Genomic DNA, 22412 nt, shown 5'->3' with positions numbered 1-22412 from the left:
GCATTTTTTTACTTTCAATAACAATTTATCTTTCAATGCAAAAAAATTCTAAATATATTTTGTAAGGCTTGGCCACACCGGTATGCGTAATTGTATGAACAAAATTCCAAAATCGAACATAAATATTCATGTGGAATTTTTGTTCATACAAGTAGGTAGATGTACCTGTACCGCTACTGGATATAACTTCCGGTGTGGCCTAGCCTTTATATTAATGCGGAAGAGTTAAGGCTTAGCTACATTGGCTTAGAGAGAGAAAAAGTGAAAAAGTGAACATTTTCAAACGTATTTCTGTATAGTTTTTCTGGGTGGAAAACTGAAAGTATTAGGTGTGTTTTTTATTACCACCGGGCTTAACTGGACAAATAAAACGCAGTCGGGGCTAAGCAATTTACGTGTAAAATACAACAACACCTTAGCCCCGTGGGCTTCCTTGTTTAGCCCGGAGATTTCTCTGGGCTTAACTTTTTGAACAGTTTTAAATATGTGCCACCAAACTATTTTTTTCAAAAATTGTTTAGAACTTGTTTAAAAACGTGAAAACTCACTTTTGGAATGACAAAATGTATTTAACTAGTTTTGTTAGCATACATTTTTGTGTCTCTTTGTAAAATATACAAGAAAAATACAAGAAAAACCCGAAAGCGAAAATATGACAACTCTAAGGGCCAGTTGTACAAATATTTAATCCGTGGATCAGCAACTTTTATCTTCTGAAATCGGTAGCAAGGCTGAAGTTTAGCACTGGTTCAAGGTTCCTATATGTAGAAATAGCCACATCCATGCTTGAACCGAAGTTGACCCGCAGCTAATCCGCCGAAATCGGAGGGTTAAATTCCTGAACCAAGGCTGATTCACCTTTGTACAACTGGCACTAAATTTTTGTTGTGTCTGCTGTTTTCGGAACATTCAATATGCAGTGCAGCCAAGATTTCAGGTTAAGCCCCGATGCGTTTTTTTTTTGTCCAGTTAAAAAAACACACCTATTGATACAGAAAGTTTATTATTTTGTCTAAAAACAATAGGGGTATTCACGATCCGGTGCAACAAAAAGGTGTAAAATTGCTAAATTTAATATTATACTAATATTACTGCAACAGACAAATTTTGCATCATTAGGTGTGTTTTTTATTACCACCGGTCTTAACTGGACAAAAAAAACGCCTCGGGGCTTAACCTGAAATCTTGGCAGCACTGTATATTGAATGTTCCGAAAACAGCAGACACAACAAAAATTTAGAGTTGTCATATTTTTCGCTTACTTCATTTTCTTGTATTTTTCATATATGTTTTACAAAGAGATACAAAAATGTATGCTAGCAACTATTTAAATACATTTTATCCTTCCAAACGTGAGTTTTCACGTTTTTAAACAAATTCTAAACAATTTATGAAGAAATTAGTTTGGTAGCACAGATTTAAAACTCTTCAAAAATTTAAGCCCAGAGAAATCTCCGGGCTAAACAACTAAGCCCAAGGGGCTAAGGTGTTGTTGTATTGAACATGTAAATTGCTTAGCCCAGACTGCGTTTTTTTTGTCTAGTTAAGACCGGTTGTAATAAAAAACACACCTATTGTATTATTTTTTTTTTGCAATAAGGTTAGGGTATAGCAAAAGTGAAAAAGTGTACAAAAATTGTAGTCTGTAAAAATATACAGGTTGTTTTAAGCCTGGTACGCAGCTCGCGCTAAATTTTAGCTCCCATACAAATTACCGAAAAATTTTATCTGAGCTAAAATGGATCCCATACAAATTAGCGATAACTTGTATGGGAATTTTATCTCGGCTAAAATTTAGTGCGAACAGCGTACCATAGGCTTTAGTGCAAGAAAAAGTTATACTTTTGCACTTTTGCAACGATACAAGACCATTTGCATCGAACCGTGAATACCCCTAATTTGAATACTGTTTTTTACTTATATATTACGCTAGCGAGAAAAACAAAACATTTTCACTTTTGTACTTTTGCGAACAGCGTACCAGCACTCTTCAATAAATTGTTGATATTTTCATTAATTCCATGTGTAATCAGCCTTAGAAATGTTCAACTCTTAACACCTGAACGTTGAAAATTTCCCACAGATGGCGCTACAAATTTCATCAAACTTCACAACTCTATTCATCTCTTTCTGCCATGTTGCATTTGCCAAAATCAAATTTTGTGTTTACCGGCGCGAACACGTACAAGCCGATGCCAGATTTCAGATGAATTAAATTTGATTGTGTTGTTGAACGGAGAAGGTGGTGCGCTTGTTTGTGAGAAGAAAAAAGAACAAATTTTAAAAAGGAAGAAAAATTTCATCAGGAAATAAAAAAAAAAAATAATTAATTTAAATTACCCCCATTCATCAAATTTAATTTAATAAATGTGAGTATAATTAATTTATTTTTCTTCAATATATTATAAAATTACAATTGAAATTAATTTAATAAATACACAAAAAACCCTGGAAAAAAGAGTTATTAAAAATTTAATAATGGCGTTTATTTTGGAATTGGCGTCATTTTTCTTTCACGTTTTTGCACATTTTCGGTTAGTTAAAAAATTTCTACTTAAAATTAGAAATTTTTATATTTTTTTCTCAATTTATTCATATTTTTTTGGAATTTTTTGTTAAAAAATTTAATTTATAGCCATTTTCGGTGAAAATTTGGCGCCAATTTTCATTTTTATTTTTTCAACTCAACCAAGAAGGCAATTGGTTATTTTTTTCTATTCGTATTTTTCATTCTACCCTTTCTTTGGTGTAGAGAAAGAAAATGCTAAAAATTTATGATTTTTCATTTAAAATTAAATTGCTTTTGTTTTTTTTTTTTTTGTTGGAATTTCTAATTATTTAAATAAAATTTATTTAAAGGGTGGTAACAAGCGCAAAGGTCATTTATTATATTTTTTTTTTTTTTAATTCTTTAAATTACTAAAATGAATAGGGTGCATTGGCTTGCGTCGGGTCGCTGCTTGTTTTTTCTTTCTTTTTCCTTCGTTGTATGTTTTTTTGACCTGTATTTTCGAATAAAATAACTGCCTATTCGATATGGTGGCGATTGGCTTGTTGTATGTGTGTTTGGTTTTGGTTGCGCGCTTGGGTGGAAGAAAACAAGCGTCGAATTGGTGGGTTCTCTATTCTCTTTGTTAGTGATACCAGATTAGAGTAGTTTGCAAAATGCTGCGGATATATAGTTATTTTTTGTTGGGCTTTAAAAATAACTTTAAGTTTGTCTTTAATGTTAAATCATTATTTTAAGTGTCTGGCTGCTCCACGCCTGCGTATGTACATTGTACATATATAAGAAATTGGGATAAAATTTAACCGCGCGCATTTCTAATAAAATCTACAAGCTACAATGTTGGTTTAAAAAGTAGAGCATTTTTTGCTTAGAAAATAATCTATAAAAACGTGGATAGGTACAAACAGTCAATTTTAAATACCTACATAATGTATGTAGGTTAGGGTGGGTAAAAAAAAATCTAATTTTTTTTTGATTTTATACTCCGAAAAATCAACTGCTAGACACCTCTAGAATATACTCACAAAATATGAGCTCTTTATGTTAATGGGAAAGTCCTCCGCTTGGCAATTTTTCATTTTTACATCAATCGTCTAGGGTAAAGGCACCAGTATTCGGACAGTGTTAGTATCCGGACACTGTGATTTTTTTTGTGATTAATAGCTAAATCATCCTAATAAATTCGAATATAGCCACAAATATACTTTCTCTGATGTATTTCACATATAAATGCAAAGTTTCAAGCAGATAACCTGAATGGTTTAAGAGATATACTTTAGTTAAGTGTCCGACATCAGGGGTGAGGTTGTGAAAATGATTTTTTGTAAGAAAAAAATAGTGGAAGCATTTGCGAAAACTAAGAAAATTTAGACCTGTTTATTAATTTTATTATAAAAAAAAAATTGTTAGTTTTGAGTAAATATGATACATATTGATAATTAATTAAAAAAATAGTCAAAAAGTTTTTATTTTGTTATAATTTTTAGTGTCCGGATACTAAAATTAAAAATTAAGACTTTTTTTAGTTCCCGGACACAGTGTCCGGATACTGAAAATATGAGATAAATTAAAAAATGGCTTTTTAGGCCTTTAAATTGTAGTTTTGAACATATTTTGGGTTTTAATGCAAGAGAATTACATTTTTCTCTCAATGCTTCAGTATTCGGAAAGGGTTACCTAAGTTAAAATATGTGTGTCCGGATACTGAAAAACGAAATTCAGCTTCTGGACACCCTTGTTTTTAATGTAATTTTAAGTGTTTTTGTACCTTTAAACTTACTATCTTATAAAGAATGAACTCAGAAAACATATCAAAGACCATAGAGGATACAAGGATTTATAAAAATCTAGTTATTTTGTACGCATTGCCACTGAAAACAACCCACATTATGATGTCGGCTGATGTAAGTGTCTTTAAACCCCCCTTATCTGATTGGGAGATAACAGTTCATGATTAAGATGCAAAAAATGTAGGCCAAGCGCTCCCAAACTGAATTTTTCACCACTTTTAAATGCAGCAATAATGAAAAATATGGGTATGGTGGTAACAATGTAATGTTATTGAGGAATGAGGACTACTAAATTTTGTTGTCATCTTCAGTTATTATGAATTCTGGAAATATTCGTTCCGTGCTTCAATCTATCTCCAAGCCTACCTATTTTGACAATTCCTTCGGTTCCGCAAGAAGTTTCAATTTCATCCCAAGAACCATCGTTTTAACATATGCAAATGTACCTAAGTCATTATTTATAATTATTGTTTTAACGACAAGTTTACTAAGAAAAGTGGATTGTTACCCTAATTATAAGAACTATTTTTCGTTTGTTTTGTAGGTACCCAATCAAAAAAGTACCTATAGGATTTTTTTAAACTGAAATGAATTATTATCAATTCTTTTTACAAAAAATATAAGCTGTAAGTGTGTCCTTGTTGTTAATTGCTTAGTGATAACTTTTATTAAAAACAATTCTAACCTTTAAAAGTACATACCAAACTATTTTTTTTTCAACTAATAATTGTTTTAGTAAATTTTTTGTATATTAAAGTAATGTTCATATTTTGTTTCAAAAACAAGATTTTTTATTTCATAAAAACGAAAAAAGAACCATAATTTCATACAAAATTATCGTGTCCGGATACTAAAATAAATTTGCCCGGAAACTAAATTTTGCGTCCGGACACTAGTGCAAATCGAACTTTTTTTATTATTTTTATTTTTAAATATCATAATGTTTTATTTAAAAATTATGTAAATGTAACATTATTGCAAAAATGCCAAGAAACTACCAAAATATTTGCTACAGCTTGAATAGCAATAAAACTATTCGACGTCAAAGTTCAAAAGTACCTTAACTGTCCGGATACTAGTGCCTTTACCCTTACTAAAACAAAATCATTTTTTTTATAAATCGACAAATTTCTTAACATATTTTTGTAGAAAATTGAACGCTCTACAAAAAAGGCCTTAAACACTTGAGGTCCTAAAATTGAGAAAATCTCTTAAAATTCGTTTTTTCGTTCTTAATTTTGTAACAATATTTTTGGTGAGTATGTGTAAATTCACAAACGCATCACTGCAGAGATGATTTGCGATCATTCCTGTAGCACGTTCATAAACGCAAATAAATAGCATCACTTAAAAGTCCATCGTTCATTATTGCAAATTTGGATAAACTGATGCGCAAATATCAAACAAAAAAGCATCAAGAATTTTCTTGATAACTTGGTGATGCCGACGCGATTTGGAGTAAAAATGAAGGAAAAGGACAATGAAAAGTATTTAATCAAATTCTAAATTGTTTATAAATGAATAAATTTGAAGAAATTTAGGGAATATTTTACCAGCACACAAATTAAACAACTAATAGAAAGCAAATTAATATATAAAGGTGAATTTATTGGAGGCAGAAAATCGAAGTCAGTATTGTGGAGGAATGTTCTGGAGGAGATAAAATGTGAGGCTCCAGATTTTAATTATAACAAAGAGTTTTTATTAGTACATTTCCATCATTAAGCAAAAATTATTTTTAAACGTAAAACTTTTTGTCGATCAGCATCGCATCGTCATCAGCTGAGCACAGGGCTGCCAGAAATCATGATTTAGCATGGTTTTCATGTTTTTTGAACTAAAATCATGTTTTAATGTTTTCATGCCCAAAATCATGTTTTTTTTTTTCAATCGAAGAGAAAAATTTTTATAATCCAACAATTTATAAACCAACAATCTTATTCACTAGGTGAACTGTTATTTTTAATAAGTTATTCAATACCTTCATGAAGTATGTATATATGAAATTAACCCTAACGGTCATATTTTTAACTAGTTTAAAAAAATACATCTGAATGTAAAATTGTCAAATTTCAAACATAAATCCAAATCCAAAATAGTTATCACGATTTAAACTATGAAAATAGTTAATAGTTAAAAATTGTTAAAAATTACTTTTTTCTCTGTATGATAGTGAATATTATGGATTTGGATTTATTTTTGAAATTTTAATTTCCTTACATCCAGATGTATTTTTTAAACTAGTGAAGAATATGGCCGTAAATGAGTAAAAATTATAAACTGATGTATGTTTTCAAGTTTTATTCCTGCCATTTTTGTAATTTAAGTTATAACCACAATGGCCACCTTTTGAAAAAAGGGGGAAAATTACAAAACCAAATAATTTATTTTTTCCTACAAAAGGCAATTTTTGCCGAAAAAAAACTATAAACTAAATTTTTGAAGCCAATATCTATGATTTCTGCATCATAAAATGAGTTTGAAAATTTTCACTTTAAGACTTTTTGCAAAAAGTACCGTGTAGTTATACCTTTGATACTTTATTAATAATATTTTCTAAAATGAACTCAAAATAATTTGTTTTATTCTCCCCTAGTCACGATGTGGATGTTCATTTTCTATCAGTTTTTGTTTTTTTTTATAAATCATGTTTTTTCAACAGAAATCATGTTTTTTATCATGTTTTTTTAAATTTCGAAATGGCAGCACTCCTGAGCAACGATCAGCATCGCAAAAAAGCAGTGATGCGTAATCACTACCAAAAAATTTGATGTTTGTGAATTTACCCTATATTCAAGAAGTATCTAGCAGTCGATTTTTCGGAGAATAAAATAAAAAAATTGATTTTTTCATTAAGTTGTTGTGAATTGTCTCTCCCCCTGCTCCATAGGATATCACAATTCTGAGAATTTTTGTGACTGACGAGTTGTCGCTTGTGGGGGACAATAAAAGTTTTTAACAGTCGAATTCCGCGTCTTTTTTTTAAATTTGCCACTTAACATTTGCACGCATTAAAAAATCCTGGCCTTTCTTTAATTTGTCCATGCAATGAGCACACCCTTGATTGAAGAACCTCATTTAAAATTGGCACCTTTTGCGCTTTATTTGATTTAGGGCCAATTTTTCATTAGTCAGATAAACCTCAGATAGAGCTTATTCCTAGGAATAAAATTTTTTTATATTGACATTTATTCTTCCGATAGTCTAATGTCGTTTTCTATTGACGAATCTCAGAATGAGATTTGTGAATCTGACAGCTGAAAAGGGGGGTGAAGAGGGGGAATAGTGGAAAAATCTCAGATTTCATGATCTATTTGCGTCTTGAGATTCAAAAAAATGACAAAAAAATGAATCTGAGATTCAAAAATCTGAATCTGGATTTTTAGCAAGATTCACGCATACAAACACACGCACTTTCTGTTTGACATTTGTCTGAACATTTGTTGTTGTTTTATTTTTTTTATAAGCACAGATTTCGTACACAATTACAAAACCAGATTTCATATTCTATTTGCAGTGGAAAATCTGAAATTTTTACACAAAAATCTCAAAAGTCAATAGACATAAGGCCCTTATTCTCACAAGTTGTCACTTGGGGAGAAAAATAGTTTTTCTCTACAAATTTTCAACAGTCAAATTCCGTGTCTTTTTTAAAATTTGCCACTCAACCATTGCTCGCACTAAAAGATCCTGACCTTTTTTTAATTTGTCCATGCAACGAGCACACCCTTGTTCGAAGGCACCTTTTGTTTTTTTTGAGTTAACCCATTTTTTTTTTCGAAACACAACGGCTGTACAAAATTCATTAAACTAGCAAAACAAATCTTGCACTGTAAGAACAGAATTCCACCCTTTGAATTTCATTTTCCCTTATTGTGAGTCCCGGAAAAAAAGTTATTCACGTCCCGAAAATTCCGCATATTTTGAACTTTTTTGGAGGGTGGTGAACAAGAAACCAGTTTACCGAATAATAGAACAAAATTCGTTTCAGGCGAAACTTTTGTGAATTCCGTGCGAATAAGAATATTTCGGGTGGAAAAATTTCCATGTAAAGCTCAACATAAGGCTAACGATGTAAATTCTTAAAACTTCATTGTACTATCACATAAAAAATTAGCGGTAAAATAACTGCAGCGACAAAATATACGCAACAGATAAATAAAAAAAACCTAATGTGACACAATGTTTAGATGGGTCAATCCAACTTCCAGAATTTCACAAAGTCCCAACTTGGTCATTAGAAATCAAGTAAGTCTTATTGTAAACGTTACCGGTAGGAATAGCCATATAAATTGTTGCATTATATTACGATACAAGTATTATATCAAGTTATGTATTCTTAATAAAAAAAGTTGAGATAACAATCAAACATGAAATTATGATGATAGAGAAAGCGAAAAACGACTATTGCGAATAAAAATATTTCGAGGTATATTTCCCTTTTTTCAAACACTAGAAAAACATGAGGGAAAAAATATTTCCACAGAAACAAAATTCAGCTTCAGTTTTCGAGTCCTGTGAGCCCTCATTTTTAATAAAAATAAAACAAGAAAATCGTATTAACTCTTTCGTACCACCTTTTTTTAAAGCATTTTTTCAAGTTTTATTGTGCATTGGTATTAAATTAATACCATATTTTTATGTAAATTCTTTTTCTTGAAGACATTGGTTTCAACTTACATAGAAATGTGGTATTAATTTAATACGTTTGCAGATTAAATCTTGAAAATGCTAAAAAAGGCGGTAAGATTTTCATACCACTGTCCCGGAAAAAGTTAAAAAACTTATTTCTAGTTTGAATCTCAATAGGTGAAGATGCCCAACTTCAGCTACTCTTCACAAGAACTAGCTGACATGCTGTTCTGTTTCGGTCAAGCAAATGGTCAAAGTCGTGAAGCACAAAAACTTTTTACTAAAAAATATTCTAAAAGAAGATGCCCCAATCATATATTTTTTTCAAGAATTGATCATTGTCTTCGAAATTATGGAGTGATGAACCATCCAGATTTATATGCTGAATCTCTGATTCCAAAAGGTAAGGCTCAAATGGCGTAGTAAAACACTTATTTGCTATTGACGAAAATAAAATAAAAACAATTGACCTTTTAGCCAGGTGGAGCACCTGTTATGAGGTTAAAGCTATGAATCTAGTGTTCCATTCTTCATCGATATAAACCTAAAGTCCCTTAAAGAGTTTGTGCTCTCAAAGTAACCTTTGTACCAATCTCACTTTTAAATTTATCTGACTTTCAAATCAAGAAATCAAATGCACGGAATAATAAACTATAAAATTGTATTTAATTTCCTTGCAGAATCTAAAATGGCTGATACTGAAGTTAAGAGGAAGGGACGACCAAAGAAGAGGGAATCAGAAGCTGTTGAGGTAAATATTACCAATATTTACTATCATACTTATATCTCTTGAATCCTAATATAAAATTTTATAATTTATAGTCACCAGCAAAATCCCCACCAAAAAAAGCAGCCGTAAGCAACGGCGATGATGCGGCAGTCCCTGCTAAACGTGGTCGAGGACGTCCACCAAAGGGCACAACAAAAGCATCGAAAAAGCCCCCACCAGTACCTGGCAGAGGACGTGGTCGCCCGCCAAGCAAACCTGCAGCCGCCGCAAGCAAAAAGAAGGACACCTCTGAAGAAGAAGATGAGGAGGATGAAGAAGAAGATGAAGAAAAGAAGGAATCATCTGGCGAAGCCGATTCTTCTTAAAAAATTAAAAATTAAAAAATAAACTAAACTAAAAACAAAAAACATCCAGCACTACATAAACATACCACAACACAAAAAAAAACTGAAATAAATTAAACATTATTATAAAAATGTAATTTTTTTTAATTTAATCACTTTTTTATTTTTCTTTTTATTGTTTTTCAATTTTATATGATTATTATTTTTTTTCGGAAGTGTACATGAGTGTTTTTTCTTTTTTTAATGTCGCATCAAAATTTTTGTATTAAAATGTGGAATTTCTTTTTTTGCTAAAATATTATAAAAGAAATAAAAAAAAAACATAATGTTAAATTAATGTTAGATAAAATGAAGTAAAAAAGAAATATATGTAAGCGTATACATTACCGTGTAAACAACTTAATTAAAAAATAAAGTTTGATTTACTTTCAACGTACATTACATGAGTTATTTTTTGACTAGAAGACTTATATTTACTTTGTCAATTAGCTCTATGGAAATATGCGGAAAAAGTTCCGATTGGAACTTGGATTTCGTTCGAGATACCCAATTTAATATCGATTTTCATTTGAAGTAGATTTTTGTATCAAATCCATTGATCCCTTGTGGCAAGCGGATATAGCCAATTGATTTATTTTTATTAGTAACTGTCACCCTTGTCAACACGATTGTCAACTACCAATTGATAGATGATAAAAAATAAATTTGAATCTCTTTTTATCTAATTTGCAAAAAAAATTGAAAACAAAGAAAATTTCCATTTAAAAAATTATCAGTTTTCCCCCAAATTAGATTTTAAAACACCAATTTTTAGTAGGTATTTATCAACTATCAATTAATAGTTGACAATCGTAATAGGGGTGTGTTCGAACAATGTGTGTGAACAATTTTTCCATAAAAAAAGAACCTGGGGTCGAATTACGGCATACGTTCGTTAACGAATGGTTGTCTATCGTTTTCTTATAATTAAATAGAGACAGAAAAAGTCAAAACGTTAACGTATGATCGTAATCGTGTGCCATAATTCACATTAGTCCAACTGCAGTACCTGCTGTTCAAAAACGTCATTATGTCGTCAACGTCGTCGGGTATATTGCGCAGGAAAAATTTGATGGTTGCATAACTCACGGAGAAATTTATTTGGCTCTTGATTCCATGGTTTTTGTTGTTTATAAATGTTAATATTTTAAACAAAAATTGCGAAGCAAAAATGTTAATTAGGTTGGTGCAAAAAATGTTCTTTTTTTCGTTTTTTGAAAAATTTTGAATTTTTAGTATTTTTGACATAATGAGTTTCAATTGAAATTTTTCGTATTAGGGTGGCTCAAAAATGTTATCTTCTACAGTTGCTTGTGAAATTAAAAAAAAATCAACGGGGATATTATTTAAAGCAAATTATGTAAGAAAGGAAATATTTGGTTGATTCAAAAAAATTTTGTTTAGTCAATTGAAAAATAGCTTTTCACTACAGAGAAAGTTTGTAAAACGTGTCTTATGAAATATTGTAAAATTGAGTATTTTCGGAATTAAGGGGCTCAAAAAACTGCTTTATTTTACATTTAAATCTTGACATTCAAATAAAATGGATTAAAGTTATTTCATATAAATTTAATAGTAGCCAAAAAACGCATTTTAAAAAGTTCCTATGCACTAAAACTCACTTTTTTCAAAAGAAACTACCCTAATTATTATCGAAAATATGTATATCGATAATTTTTTTTAATGTAAAACACGCGTTTTTTTTAGTTCCACTATTAAGAGCAGCAAAAAGTATTTTTTTTCCCATTGAAAATGAAAAATAATTATCTTGAATACCAAATCGATAATCAAAATATTAAAACATTAAAATCGTTATACCTAATGGAAAAAAATAAAATATATTGCTCAAACACCACCGATACCCACAAAGTAAAAGTTCTCTATTGCATACAACAACTATGAGGCAATTAGCAAACAACATTTTGATTGTATCAAAAATTAAAAGTGGTCAATTAAAGCTTATGTCTATGTTAAAACGCATAGGAAAACTTAAAGCCTAATATAAAACCATTCAACATACATTTTTATAACATAATTATAATATTTATTTAATACCAGTTAAGTTCAATATACATACTTTAACTTATAACTATTTTAAACTTTGCAAAGCTTTTTCAAAGTAACTTGATAAATGGGGATACACGGGGTCATACTGGGTGGTGTTCTTTCTTCTGGTTATATCTCTATATCTTTGTAGCGCCCCGGATATAAGTTCCAATCTAAACAAAGCAAACAATTAAGTAAGTCTATTAAAGGTAAATTTACTATTAAACTACTTTTCTCGCTCTGAAGTGTGTCCTTCTAGCCATTGAATAAGTCTTTCGTTAGACCAATTTGCTGCAGTATGAGGACTTTGCAATTCCATTCCTCCATGACCAAACAACAGGAATAAAATGATATACGAAGGTACAGGTGATTCTTTTTCAATTGAATGTTCGACCAATTCTTCTGGTTTTTGTAAAATCAATGATGACATTGCCCGGAGTAACCTTAAAACAAAGAAAACCAAAACAAATTACTCAAACATTCTCAAAGGACACACACAAAAAACATACCTAAAGGGTTTTCCAAGTTCTGACAAATTGGGAGCAATTGTTTTTAATGCATTTTCAAGAAAAATGCAATCATTTTTCAAACGATTTCTTCCGGCTGATGAGAGGGGACGTAATATAACAAGATTATTGACAAATAAATCTATGCATCTAATCGCCAATTGTTCTCCACTGTTGATTAGTTGCTATTTAATAATTATTCTATTCAATTTATATATTTGTTTGAAATATTACCATTTACATGTGGTTTCTTTGTCATCAAAGGGTACAGCATGATTATTCCAAGCACGATAAATAAATTCTTGTAGTTCTTTCATATACATCGATGGACCAGCGATGGCAATCTTTTCTGAATTCAATCCAGGTTCACGATGCATACTTAAAAGGATTATGCCAATGGTCGATATCATTGAATCTGAATGAATGAAAAATGCCAGCAAATTAAGGTGGCAATTAGGCCAGACGTGATAAAAGAGGGTCAATGAAATTTAATTCAATTTCAACATTTTTGAGAGCTTTTTATCTTACCCATCAATTGCTGCAAGATGGCTTGAACTAAATGTTCACCTTGTTGTAAACTCTTCATTACCGTCTCGGCTGGTTCGGATTTGCAAAAATTCTCACCTAAATTCCAAATCATTCTTTTAACCGAATCCGAATGATAAAACAAAATATTTGCCAAATTTATATTCTGTGTTTGTGGAATATTTGGAATATCTACAAAAGAAAAACAATAAAAATACTCAAATTCAAAAACAAATAAAGAATCAAATCTCACCAACAACTTGTTTCGAATCTGTTCCCAATTTTATTTGTGCTTCCATTTTTGACCAAAAATCTTTGCTACATGAATTAAAAACATTAGCAACATTATTAGCCAAATTAGTATCAACCATAGCAGCGCTCAATTCTGTCGAAGCAACTCGAATAAAAGCATCAACTGTTTCATTTGATGGTAGATCAACGCCAGCCAGACAAGCTTTCATATTCGCAGCGCATTTTGTTAGATAACCCACTTCCAGGGGTTCAAAGATACTATCATCAAAAACAAATTGCGATCCAAGTCTAGCTTGGAGACCTCGTGCTGAAGATAGTAATTTTGAAAGACCTTCTTGTAAGGCTTGGGAAATATGTGCAGAGCACTCTTTGAATGACTTGCGAAATAGATCCTCGACAGATTTCCAAAACTTTTTCTCAATACTTATCTCATTGTCTGAGACTCTGGCAAGTTGGTTTACCTCTTCGAGAGATTTGCGAAGCAAGATGATTTGTTCACAATATTCATACAATTCATCGTAGATCAACCAATGCAGGGATTTCCATAGTTTGGCTCGGAAATTTTGTGTGGTTGTTAAAAGTGGTGCTTTGCCAGGGCCACGGCTTGACAATGATGTGCCTCCTCCTGGTGATCTATTGCTTGAGGGAACTTTATCGATTTGGGAGCCTGACGAATTGAATGCAGATATATCGGTTCCCGAAAAGCACTCTTTCAGAGATTGGTCGATTTCGGCAATGAATGTTGCCACCAAATTATCCAGCGATACATCCAAAGTTTGGAAATTTATAAAAATCTAAAAAATATGAGAATGGGGTGGAAAAAGTACTTAAAAGGAGGGACAGCATTTAAATTTACTTTTATAGTATTGGCGACTTGAATTTCGTTACGTTCCTTCAGTCCATTGACCAATTGCATCTGGGCAAGATTTTTTATTTTTTGTCGACTGCTGATAACGTATGCCCGTTCTTCTTGGATAAAATCGATTCTGTTCAAATCAGAATCCTCAATGAGAGGCTCTAGAATAATTGAAAAAAAAAACCAAAACGATCTGAATTTTAATTTTTAATTTAACTTAATACAAGCGGGCATATCTTAACACTTTTAACAATTTGTTTTCTTAAAAATTAAATATGTCTTTAAAATGAACAATATTTAACTAAAAATAAACAGGTAAAATGGGAGGGAAAAATTAAGTGTTGAGGGCCAGTTTAAGGGTATTTGTTGAGCTGTTTAAGTCAAAGGGACAGTTAAAAGCATTCTTGTCAGGGGTTCATTTTGACCGATGCAAGGGTATAAAGAACAGTGGTGTGGACCTTAGTCTTATATGATGTTGATTTGTGTTCCTTAAAGTTTTAAAGCCTTATGCATTATAAAAACGAATTCAAAATTCTGGCAGCTTCTAATCACGGCCATAAGGGCTCAGGTTCTCAGGGGTTGAACAACTTGAGTTTTCCAATTTATATGAGTAGGCTAAATTAACACAAATGGGGCTTTCCATGAAAAATGGTAACTCTTTATAATTAGGAAAAAGAGTAATAGATGGTATTTATTGCAATGAAAAACTTCTTTAGAGGCAGATAACTCTTCTTCAAGAGTTAACAAGTGTTTGCGAACTTAACTCCCAAATTGATATTCACCCAGCGAAACTTTTCATCAAGTTTTAAGTAAAAATAAACGCTTAAAGTTGGTTGTTTTAATGTCGTTTAAGTTACGCAACATAATGCATCTAATTTATAGTAACTATATTTGTTAAACTGAGACTTGTGGACGCTTCATTACATAAAAGGGACGATATTTAATTATTTATTAATGTCTAAATCGATCTAAAAAATGTGACTGCGCTTAAAATCTATTACAAACTCAAAAAAAAAAAAAAACATTCAAAAATTTCATCAACGTTACAATGTAAAGCCCCAAATTCACATTGTAAATAAAAAGCCTATTGCTCTGTCATTTCCCCTAAGTCGAATACTTCAATCTTGTCGATGCGTTAAATAGAACTCTATTCTGGGAAAGTTCTGAATTAAAAAAAAACAAACAAAAATTAAACAGAAAAGCTTCCAAAACAAAGCCACACAGCTTATATCTTAAGTTCTATCGATCGCACCGTCAAGATTGATGTCTTCAAGCTGAGGAAAAATAACGAACATCCGGTCATTATATTCAGAATGTGAATTAGTGTTAATTTAGCCTACTCATCTTGATTGGAAAACTCGCGTTTTTTAAGTTGCCAGACTTTTGAATTCGTTAATAAAACGCATAAGGCTAAAAAACTGCATGCTCACATTTTGAGTATACCTCAAATCCTAAAGTTTGCTCTTAGACTATATTTTAATTAGCTGTGTTCGTATTTATATGTATGTATAGATATACATAGATTGTTCTAAATCAAACTGTATAATGTCGATCACTTAATGAAGACTTAAGCCATGACATAAATAGAGGTGTGAATCCATAAACTTTCAGGTTAAGATAAACAATAGGTCTGTTTGGGTACTTCCTAAAACAGAAATATTTCTCCTTTTTTCAAGATTGGTCGATTTCGGCAATGAATGTTGCCACCAAATTATCCAGCGATACATCCAAAGTTTGGAAATTTATAAAAATCTAAAAAATATGAGAATGGGGTGGAAAAAGTACTTAAAAGGAGGGACAGCATTTAAATTTACTTTTATAGTATTGGCGACTTGAATTTCGTTACGTTCCTTCAGTCCATTGACCAATTGCATCTGGGCAAGATTTTTTATTTTTTGTCGACTGCTGATAACGTATGCCCGTTCTTCTTGGATAAAATCGATTCTGTTCAAATCAGAATCCTCAATGAGAGGCTCTAGAATAATTGAAAAAAAAAACCAAAACGATCTGAATTTTAATTTTTAATTTAACTTAATACAAGCGGGCATATCTTAACACTTTTAACAATTTGTTTTCTTAAAAATTAAATATGTCTTTAAAATGAACAATATTTAACTAAAAATAAACAGGTAAAATGGGAGGGAAAAATTAAGTGTTGAGGGCCAGTTTAAGGGTATTTGTTGAGCTGTTTAAGTCAAAGGGACAGTTAAAAGCATTCTTGTCAGGGGTTCATTTTGACCGATGCAAGGGTATAAAGAACAGTGGTGTGGACCTTAGTCTTATATGATGTTGATTTGTGTTCCTTAAAGTTTTAAAGCCTTATGCATTATAAAAACGAATTCAAAATTCTGGCAGCTTCTAATCACGGCCATAAGGGCTCAGGTTCTCAGGGGTTGAACAACTTGAGTTTTCCAATTTATATGAGTAGGCTAAATTAACACAAATGGGGCTTTCCATGAAAAATGGTAACTCTTTATAATTAGGAAAAAGAGTAATAGATGGTATTTATTGCAATGAAAAACTTCTTTAGAGGCAGATAACTCTTCTTCAAGAGTTAACAAGTGTTTGCGAACTTAACTCCCAAATTGATATTCACCCAGCGAAACTTTTCATCAAGTTTTAAGTAAAAATAAACGCTTAAAGTTGGTTGTTTTAATGTCGTTTAAGTTACGCAACATAATGCATCTAATTTATAGTAACTATATTTGTTAAACTGAGACTTGTGGACGCTTCATTACATAAAAGGGACGATATTTAATTATTTATTAATGTCTAAATCGATCTAAAAAATGTGACTGCGCTTAAAATCTATTACAAACTCAAAAAAAAAAAAAACATTCAAAAATTTCATCAACGTTACAATGTAAAGCCCCAAATTCACATTGTAAATAAAAAGCCTATTGCTCTGTCATTTCCCCTAAGTCGAATACTTCAATCTTGTCGATGCGTTAAATAGAACTCTATTCTGGGAAAGTTCTGAATTAAAAAAAAACAAACAAAAATTAAACAGAAAAGCTTCCAAAACAAAGCCACACAGCTTATATCTTAAGTTCTATCGATCGCACCGTCAAGATTGATGTCTTCAAGCTGAGGAAAAATAACGAACATCCGGTCATTATATTCAGAATGTGAATTAGTGTTAATTTAGCCTACTCATCTTGATTGGAAAACTCGCGTTTTTTAAGTTGCCAGACTTTTGAATTCGTTAATAAAACGCATAAGGCTAAAAAACTGCATGCTCACATTTTGAGTATACCTCAAATCCTAAAGTTTGCTCTTAGACTATATTTTAATTAGCTGTGTTCGTATTTATATGTATGTATAGATATACATAGATTGTTCTAAATCAAACTGTATAATGTCGATCACTTAATGAAGACTTAAGCCATGACATAAATAGAGGTGTGAATCCATAAACTTTCAGGTTAAGATAAACAATAGGTCTGTTTGGGTACTTCCTAAAACAGAAATATTTCTCCTTTTTTCAACATTTTTAGCCCAAATCCTGTTTGGGTACTCTAGAATGGTGTAGTTTTGTACATTATTTTTGACAAAAGTAGAAATATTTCTGTTTTAGACAGTACCCAAACAGACCTAATGCTGTGATAGACTTTATCGAATGCTTTACTTAAGTCAGTAGCAATCGTGTCAGTTTTCTGATCAGATTTCATGCAATAGATGATATTGGACACAAATTCAGCAGATTAGAGTTGTTGATCTACCTTTGAGAAAACCGTGTTGCCAATCAGAAAAGAGAGGCTTACAATTAGGCAGCAGAAAATCTTGGATTAAAATTTCAAATACTTTAGGTATATTTGAAGGTTTTGGAGATCGTTCTGTAATTTGTGATATCACTTTTGCATCCTTTTTTATGGATACGAATAATGAAAGATTCCTTCCGCGGGATATTGATATCTGAAATAGACTAGCGAGTTCATGGGCAATTGTTAAGACACATGACCTGAAGAGAAATCATTTTTAAGCTGTTTGATTTTTTCTATTTATAATGATGGACATTATGGAGGTCTCACAGCTGAAACGGTCCAAGTAAAAAAAAAGGACAAAATCCAAATCTTGTGCCAAAATCTTTTCAAGGTTTGACTCTACTAAGGTCTATCATTAGTTTGATCAAAAAGTGTTTCGATGCAAATTGTTATTTGTTGGAAAAAAATATTCTTCATACTTCATAAGATTCAATGGTAGAGTATTTACTTTGACTTACTATATCTCCGAATTCACTTTTTGTGACTTCAGCTTTTAGGCCTCCATATCTTAATTGATGTTTAAAAAAGGTCTGGGCGCAAACGCAATCAGTCATATACCGGAAAAAATCTACATGTCATCGCCGTAAAGCAAAATTGTTCTAAGTCACAAAAAGCAAATTTTACGATTTTTAAGTTTCAAATTGGTTTAAAGTAGAGATGCCGCGAACATTGATTTGGCCGAATACCGAATATTCGGCCACGCTCCTCGGCCGAATACCGAATATTCGGCCACGCTCCTCGGCCGAATACCGAATATTCGGCCGCCGAATATTCAGCAAAGGGCACTCAGGAAAAAACGTTGGCAATTTCAAAAATTTTATACGTTGTCTCAAGAATAGATGCGGCTTAAAAAATTCACAATAACATCGTATTGTAACGATGAATAACTGAACTACTTTTAAGATCAATGTCTGAACACACTACTTACTACTGCAAGGGTAGATATCTAAAATACAATTTTTTAATAAAACACACATTTTGGTATAATAATTTATGTCTTTTTTCGTCTCCATTTGGTATTCGGTATTCGGCCGAATAGTTTAACTAGGTAAAAAATATATATTCAAATCAGACCTGTAGCCGACGAAAAAGAACAAAATAGTTTAACTATTCGGCCGAATACCAAATACCAGAAAAATAGGCCGAATACCCAATAGTGGCCGAATGTTCCCGGCATCTCTAGTTTAAAGCGACAATTTTCTGCTCGTTTGCCATTCAAGTTATGTTTTTTATAAAGTTTGTTCTTTTCTCTTGAATAAAATATACAAGTTTACCTCATTAGTAGGTGCATACTATTTTTGAATATTGGACATTGAACAATTCCTATACAAGTACATACGTTTTTTCCTTAAATAAAAAGTGGACTTAGAACAAAATATGATAGGACTTAGAACAATCAAGAATACTCGCGCTCATTTTCAAAAGGCTACTTCCCTGTTTTTATTGTTCTATGTCCCATTAAATTATATTATCTGCGGAATGAAATTTGAAAATTGACAAAAACGGTTTTCAAATTCGGAAAGAGCACCCTCAAATTAGTAAAACTGCATCATTAACTCATTTTCTGTAAAAAGTGGATTTATAATAATTTTGCTTTACGCCGACAATGTATTGAAGAAAATGCCTGACCAAAAAAAAATTGACGAAATAGTTCCATATACCTAGTTAAGTTATTGGTTCAGAAGATGCGAGATTGGAATATTTCAAACTTAAGGGGTAGCCATCGGATTTTCCCTTTGAGCTTATAAATTGAAAAAAAAAAGTTTAGGATTTGTAATGAGGTCAGATTGAAATTTGGTAAGAAAATTTGAGAAGAGAGTTTCACTCAAGTCCAAATTCGAAGTTCTTCATTGTACCAGGAAGGAGAGGATTTGAAATTCTTTTGAGATAAGAGTGGGATGGATTCTAAAAAGCAATTCTGCTGGTGTAAGTAAAAGCTGGCTGCGTTAAAACTCTTGCTATCCAACTCAATCACTGCATTATAAGAATTTTTATTTGGTATTTTCCAAATGGATTTGCACACAAAGTTAACTTGTTTCAAAATTTCATTCGTGTTTTTTATGAATTAATCAACTCATTTTTCTCCATTTGCTCTGATAATTTATAAATTTTCACTATTGGATTATTTTTTTTTAACACATTCACATCATAATTCTGTCCCAGGATCTCTACAACTTTATCTTTCACTCTTTTCATAAATTCTACATATTGTAACGATGAATTACTGAACTACTTTTAAGATAAAAGTCTGAACACACTACCTACTACTGCAAAGGTAGAAATGTGAACGGACCTTTAGTAATTAAGAAACTACCCTCTGAACACATCCCAAAATATCCCACTGAACACATCCCAAAATATCCCACTAGACTGGAAGTATGAAGGGCCCCTCCTGGAAAGGAAGTTTCGAGAAGCAAAGACGAGAACCTTCGAAGACATTTTCGAATCTCGAAATTCCGGTATAAAAGGGCAGCGTAAACACCGACCGGATACAGTTTAATCTTGAAAGTGAAAGAGTACAGTACAAAGTAAAATAAAGTGTTGCGAATTGTTAGTAGTAAATAAAGTGATTTAAAAGTGTGTTTGTTTGAGCGAATAATAAAAGTAAATTGAGTTGAAATAAAGTGTGTTCTTATTTGAACGGAAATATAAGTGGAAATTAAATAAGTTTTATTGTGAACCCGGAATAAAATGTTACAATATGTACTCGCATGAGACCACATAATGAAACAGCAAGAACTTCCTCTTGGACCTTATGAAGAAAAAACCCTATTACCAAACTTACCCAATTCAAAATGAATGCTAGCCTGTTTCAATACATCCTTGGTATCTTTAAGCTTCTGTGTAAGATTCAAAAGATTACCACACGAACGTAGTACATGCGACACTTCATGTAGATTTCCCAATACTCGGGTTTGATTCTCAATCAATGAATACTGTGAATCCAATTGATTTTTAAGTCGATGTGCAGTCGCTTGAATACGTTCCACATCACCGGAAACTGTATTTAAAGCAACATCCAAGCGACCTGCATGTGTAGCTTGGGACAGAAGAGCACCATGTTGTTCACGAACTTGGGACTTCAATTCAAAGGAAATTGTTTCCAATCCTTTGGATAGTTCATGTATTTGAGTGGAAATGGTCATATTGGCAATAGGTGATTTGTCGGCTTTTTCATCGAGGAAAACTTTATAGAAATCTAAGAATGGAAAAGATAAGAAAGATTTGTTTTTGGAAATAGAGTTGTTATAAATTACCATTTTCTTCAATTTCTTGGTAAATATTTTTCTGTGTCATGATTTTTGTTGTATTTTGTTATAAAATAGCAAATTTTTATTTTGCTGTTTGCTCACAAAAACGACAACGTAAACATATGATGACAGCTCGGACGAAATGAAATGCTAGACGGAATGAAACGAAAAATAATGACTTTTATGGAACAATCTAGATAGGGAACGAAATCATTAAGGCATGTACAAATTGGGTCGATAATAGACGCGTTTGGCTAAGGGCACGCAATGAGTGATTTTGTGATCGAGTATTTGAGGGCCAGTTGTAAAAATATTTGATCTTTGGTTCAGCAATTTGTATCTTCTGGTATTGGGCCTGGCTACACAGTGTTGTGCCCAATCACGTTCCAATTCACATTTTCTAGGAACAAAACCGTCAAAAAGAGGAAAATCCTCACCCCTCTTGCCTACAACCTGACTGGTTAGGCGATTGAAAAATCACCGTGTAGCCCGGCAAATTGGTAATAAACCTGTGGATTAGTGCTTGGCTACACAGTGATTTTTCAATCGATTGAAAAATCACATGCGGTGGCTACACACTGTTGTGCCCAATCACGTTCCACTTTTACATTTTCTAGGAACAAACGTCAAAAAGAGGAACAATTTAGCAATGGAACTGTACTACCCTCAGAAAATTCAGTTCCCTTCGTGAGCATCTTCCCCCTTCACTCCTAATACCTCTTGCCTACAAACTCACTGCTTAGGCGATTGAAAAATCACCGTGTAGCCAGGCACTTAGGACTGATTAAAGGTCCATGTTAGAATAGTCAAATCCATACTTTAACCATAGTTGAACCACAGCTAATACGCCAAAATCGGCAAGTTAAATTCTTGAACCAAGGCTGAACCACATTTGTACAAATGGCCCTCAATGTACTTTTAAGCACTATTCACATGAGCATGACCAACGAATGAACGAAATTTTTTTCTCGGGACAAATTTTATCTTGAACATTTTTCCAAGCAGTACGCAGTTCACGCGCAATTTTTTTTTTCAATTTTGTTTTATTTTTTTTTGTCACAATTTCGGCAGCAGAATAATGCTTCGAACATTATTTGTCCGCGCAAAATTCAGTGGAGACTTTTTCTTTACATCGGCTCCAAATCTGCGTACTGCTTGGAAAAATATT

General features: G+C 32.0%; 2 protein-coding genes across 3 annotated transcripts; one reads left to right on the top strand and one right to left on the bottom strand.

Moving 5' to 3' along the window:
- The first annotated feature begins 2164 nt into the window (after window positions 1-2164).
- On the top strand, window positions 2165-10441 carry LOC129915692 (nucleolin). Of its 2 annotated transcripts, none has more exons than XM_055995346.1 (3): window positions 2165-2369; window positions 9612-9682; window positions 9754-10441. In XM_055995346.1, the coding sequence occupies exons 2-3, from the start codon at window positions 9620-9622 to the stop codon at window positions 10024-10026; spliced, it is 336 nt and encodes a 111-aa protein (XP_055851321.1). In that variant the 5' UTR covers window positions 2165-2369; window positions 9612-9619; the 3' UTR covers window positions 10027-10441. The 2 variants fall into 2 exon arrangements, with proteins under 2 accessions (XP_055851321.1, XP_055851320.1); XM_055995345.1 differs by lacking the exon at window positions 2165-2369 and adding an exon at window positions 9152-9334.
- A 1620-nt stretch (window positions 10442-12061) lies between these two features.
- LOC129915556 (conserved oligomeric Golgi complex subunit 5) lies at window positions 12062-21335 on the bottom strand. Its single transcript, XM_055995155.1, has 9 exons — window positions 21251-21335; window positions 20779-21192; window positions 16044-16204; window positions 13375-14167; window positions 13125-13313; window positions 12831-13011; window positions 12600-12767; window positions 12321-12533; window positions 12062-12263 (listed from the first exon to the last, which is right to left on the bottom strand). The coding sequence occupies exons 1-9, from the start codon at window positions 21288-21290 to the stop codon at window positions 12134-12136; spliced, it is 2289 nt and encodes a 762-aa protein (XP_055851130.1). The 5' UTR covers window positions 21291-21335; the 3' UTR covers window positions 12062-12133.
- Window positions 21336-22412: the final 1077 nt, after the last annotated feature.

Source organism: Episyrphus balteatus, chromosome 3 (genome assembly GCF_945859705.1).
Source record: "Episyrphus balteatus chromosome 3, idEpiBalt1.1, whole genome shotgun sequence".
Lineage (NCBI taxonomy): Eukaryota > Metazoa > Arthropoda > Insecta > Diptera > Syrphidae > Episyrphus > Episyrphus balteatus.
This window is presented reverse-complemented; position numbering and strand designations above follow the sequence as displayed.

What these genes read in the sequence shown, in the direction of transcription:
- LOC129915692 (XM_055995345.1), top strand. Translation starts at nt 9,154, where the DNA reads ATGCTGTTCTGTTTCGGTCAAGCAAATGGTCAAAGTCGTGAAGCACAA. An exon ending in TGAATCTCTGATTCCAAAAG is followed by an intron (nt 9,335 to 9,611) that starts GTAAGGCTCAAA and finishes ATTTCCTTGCAG; the next exon opens with AATCTAAAATGGCTGATACT. An exon ending in GGGAATCAGAAGCTGTTGAG is followed by an intron (nt 9,683 to 9,753) that starts GTAAATATTACC and finishes TATAATTTATAG; the next exon opens with TCACCAGCAAAATCCCCACC.
- LOC129915556 (XM_055995155.1), bottom strand. Translation starts at nt 21,290, where the DNA reads ATGACACAGAAAAATATTTACCAAGAAATTGAAGAAAATG. An exon ending in AGATTCGAAACAAGTTGTTG is followed by an intron (nt 13,314 to 13,374) that starts GTGAGATTTGAT and finishes TTTCTTTTGTAG; the next exon opens with ATATTCCAAATATTCCACAA. An exon ending in AAAGAAACCACATGTAAATG is followed by an intron (nt 12,768 to 12,830) that starts GTAATATTTCAA and finishes ACTAATCAACAG; the next exon opens with TGGAGAACAATTGGCGATTA.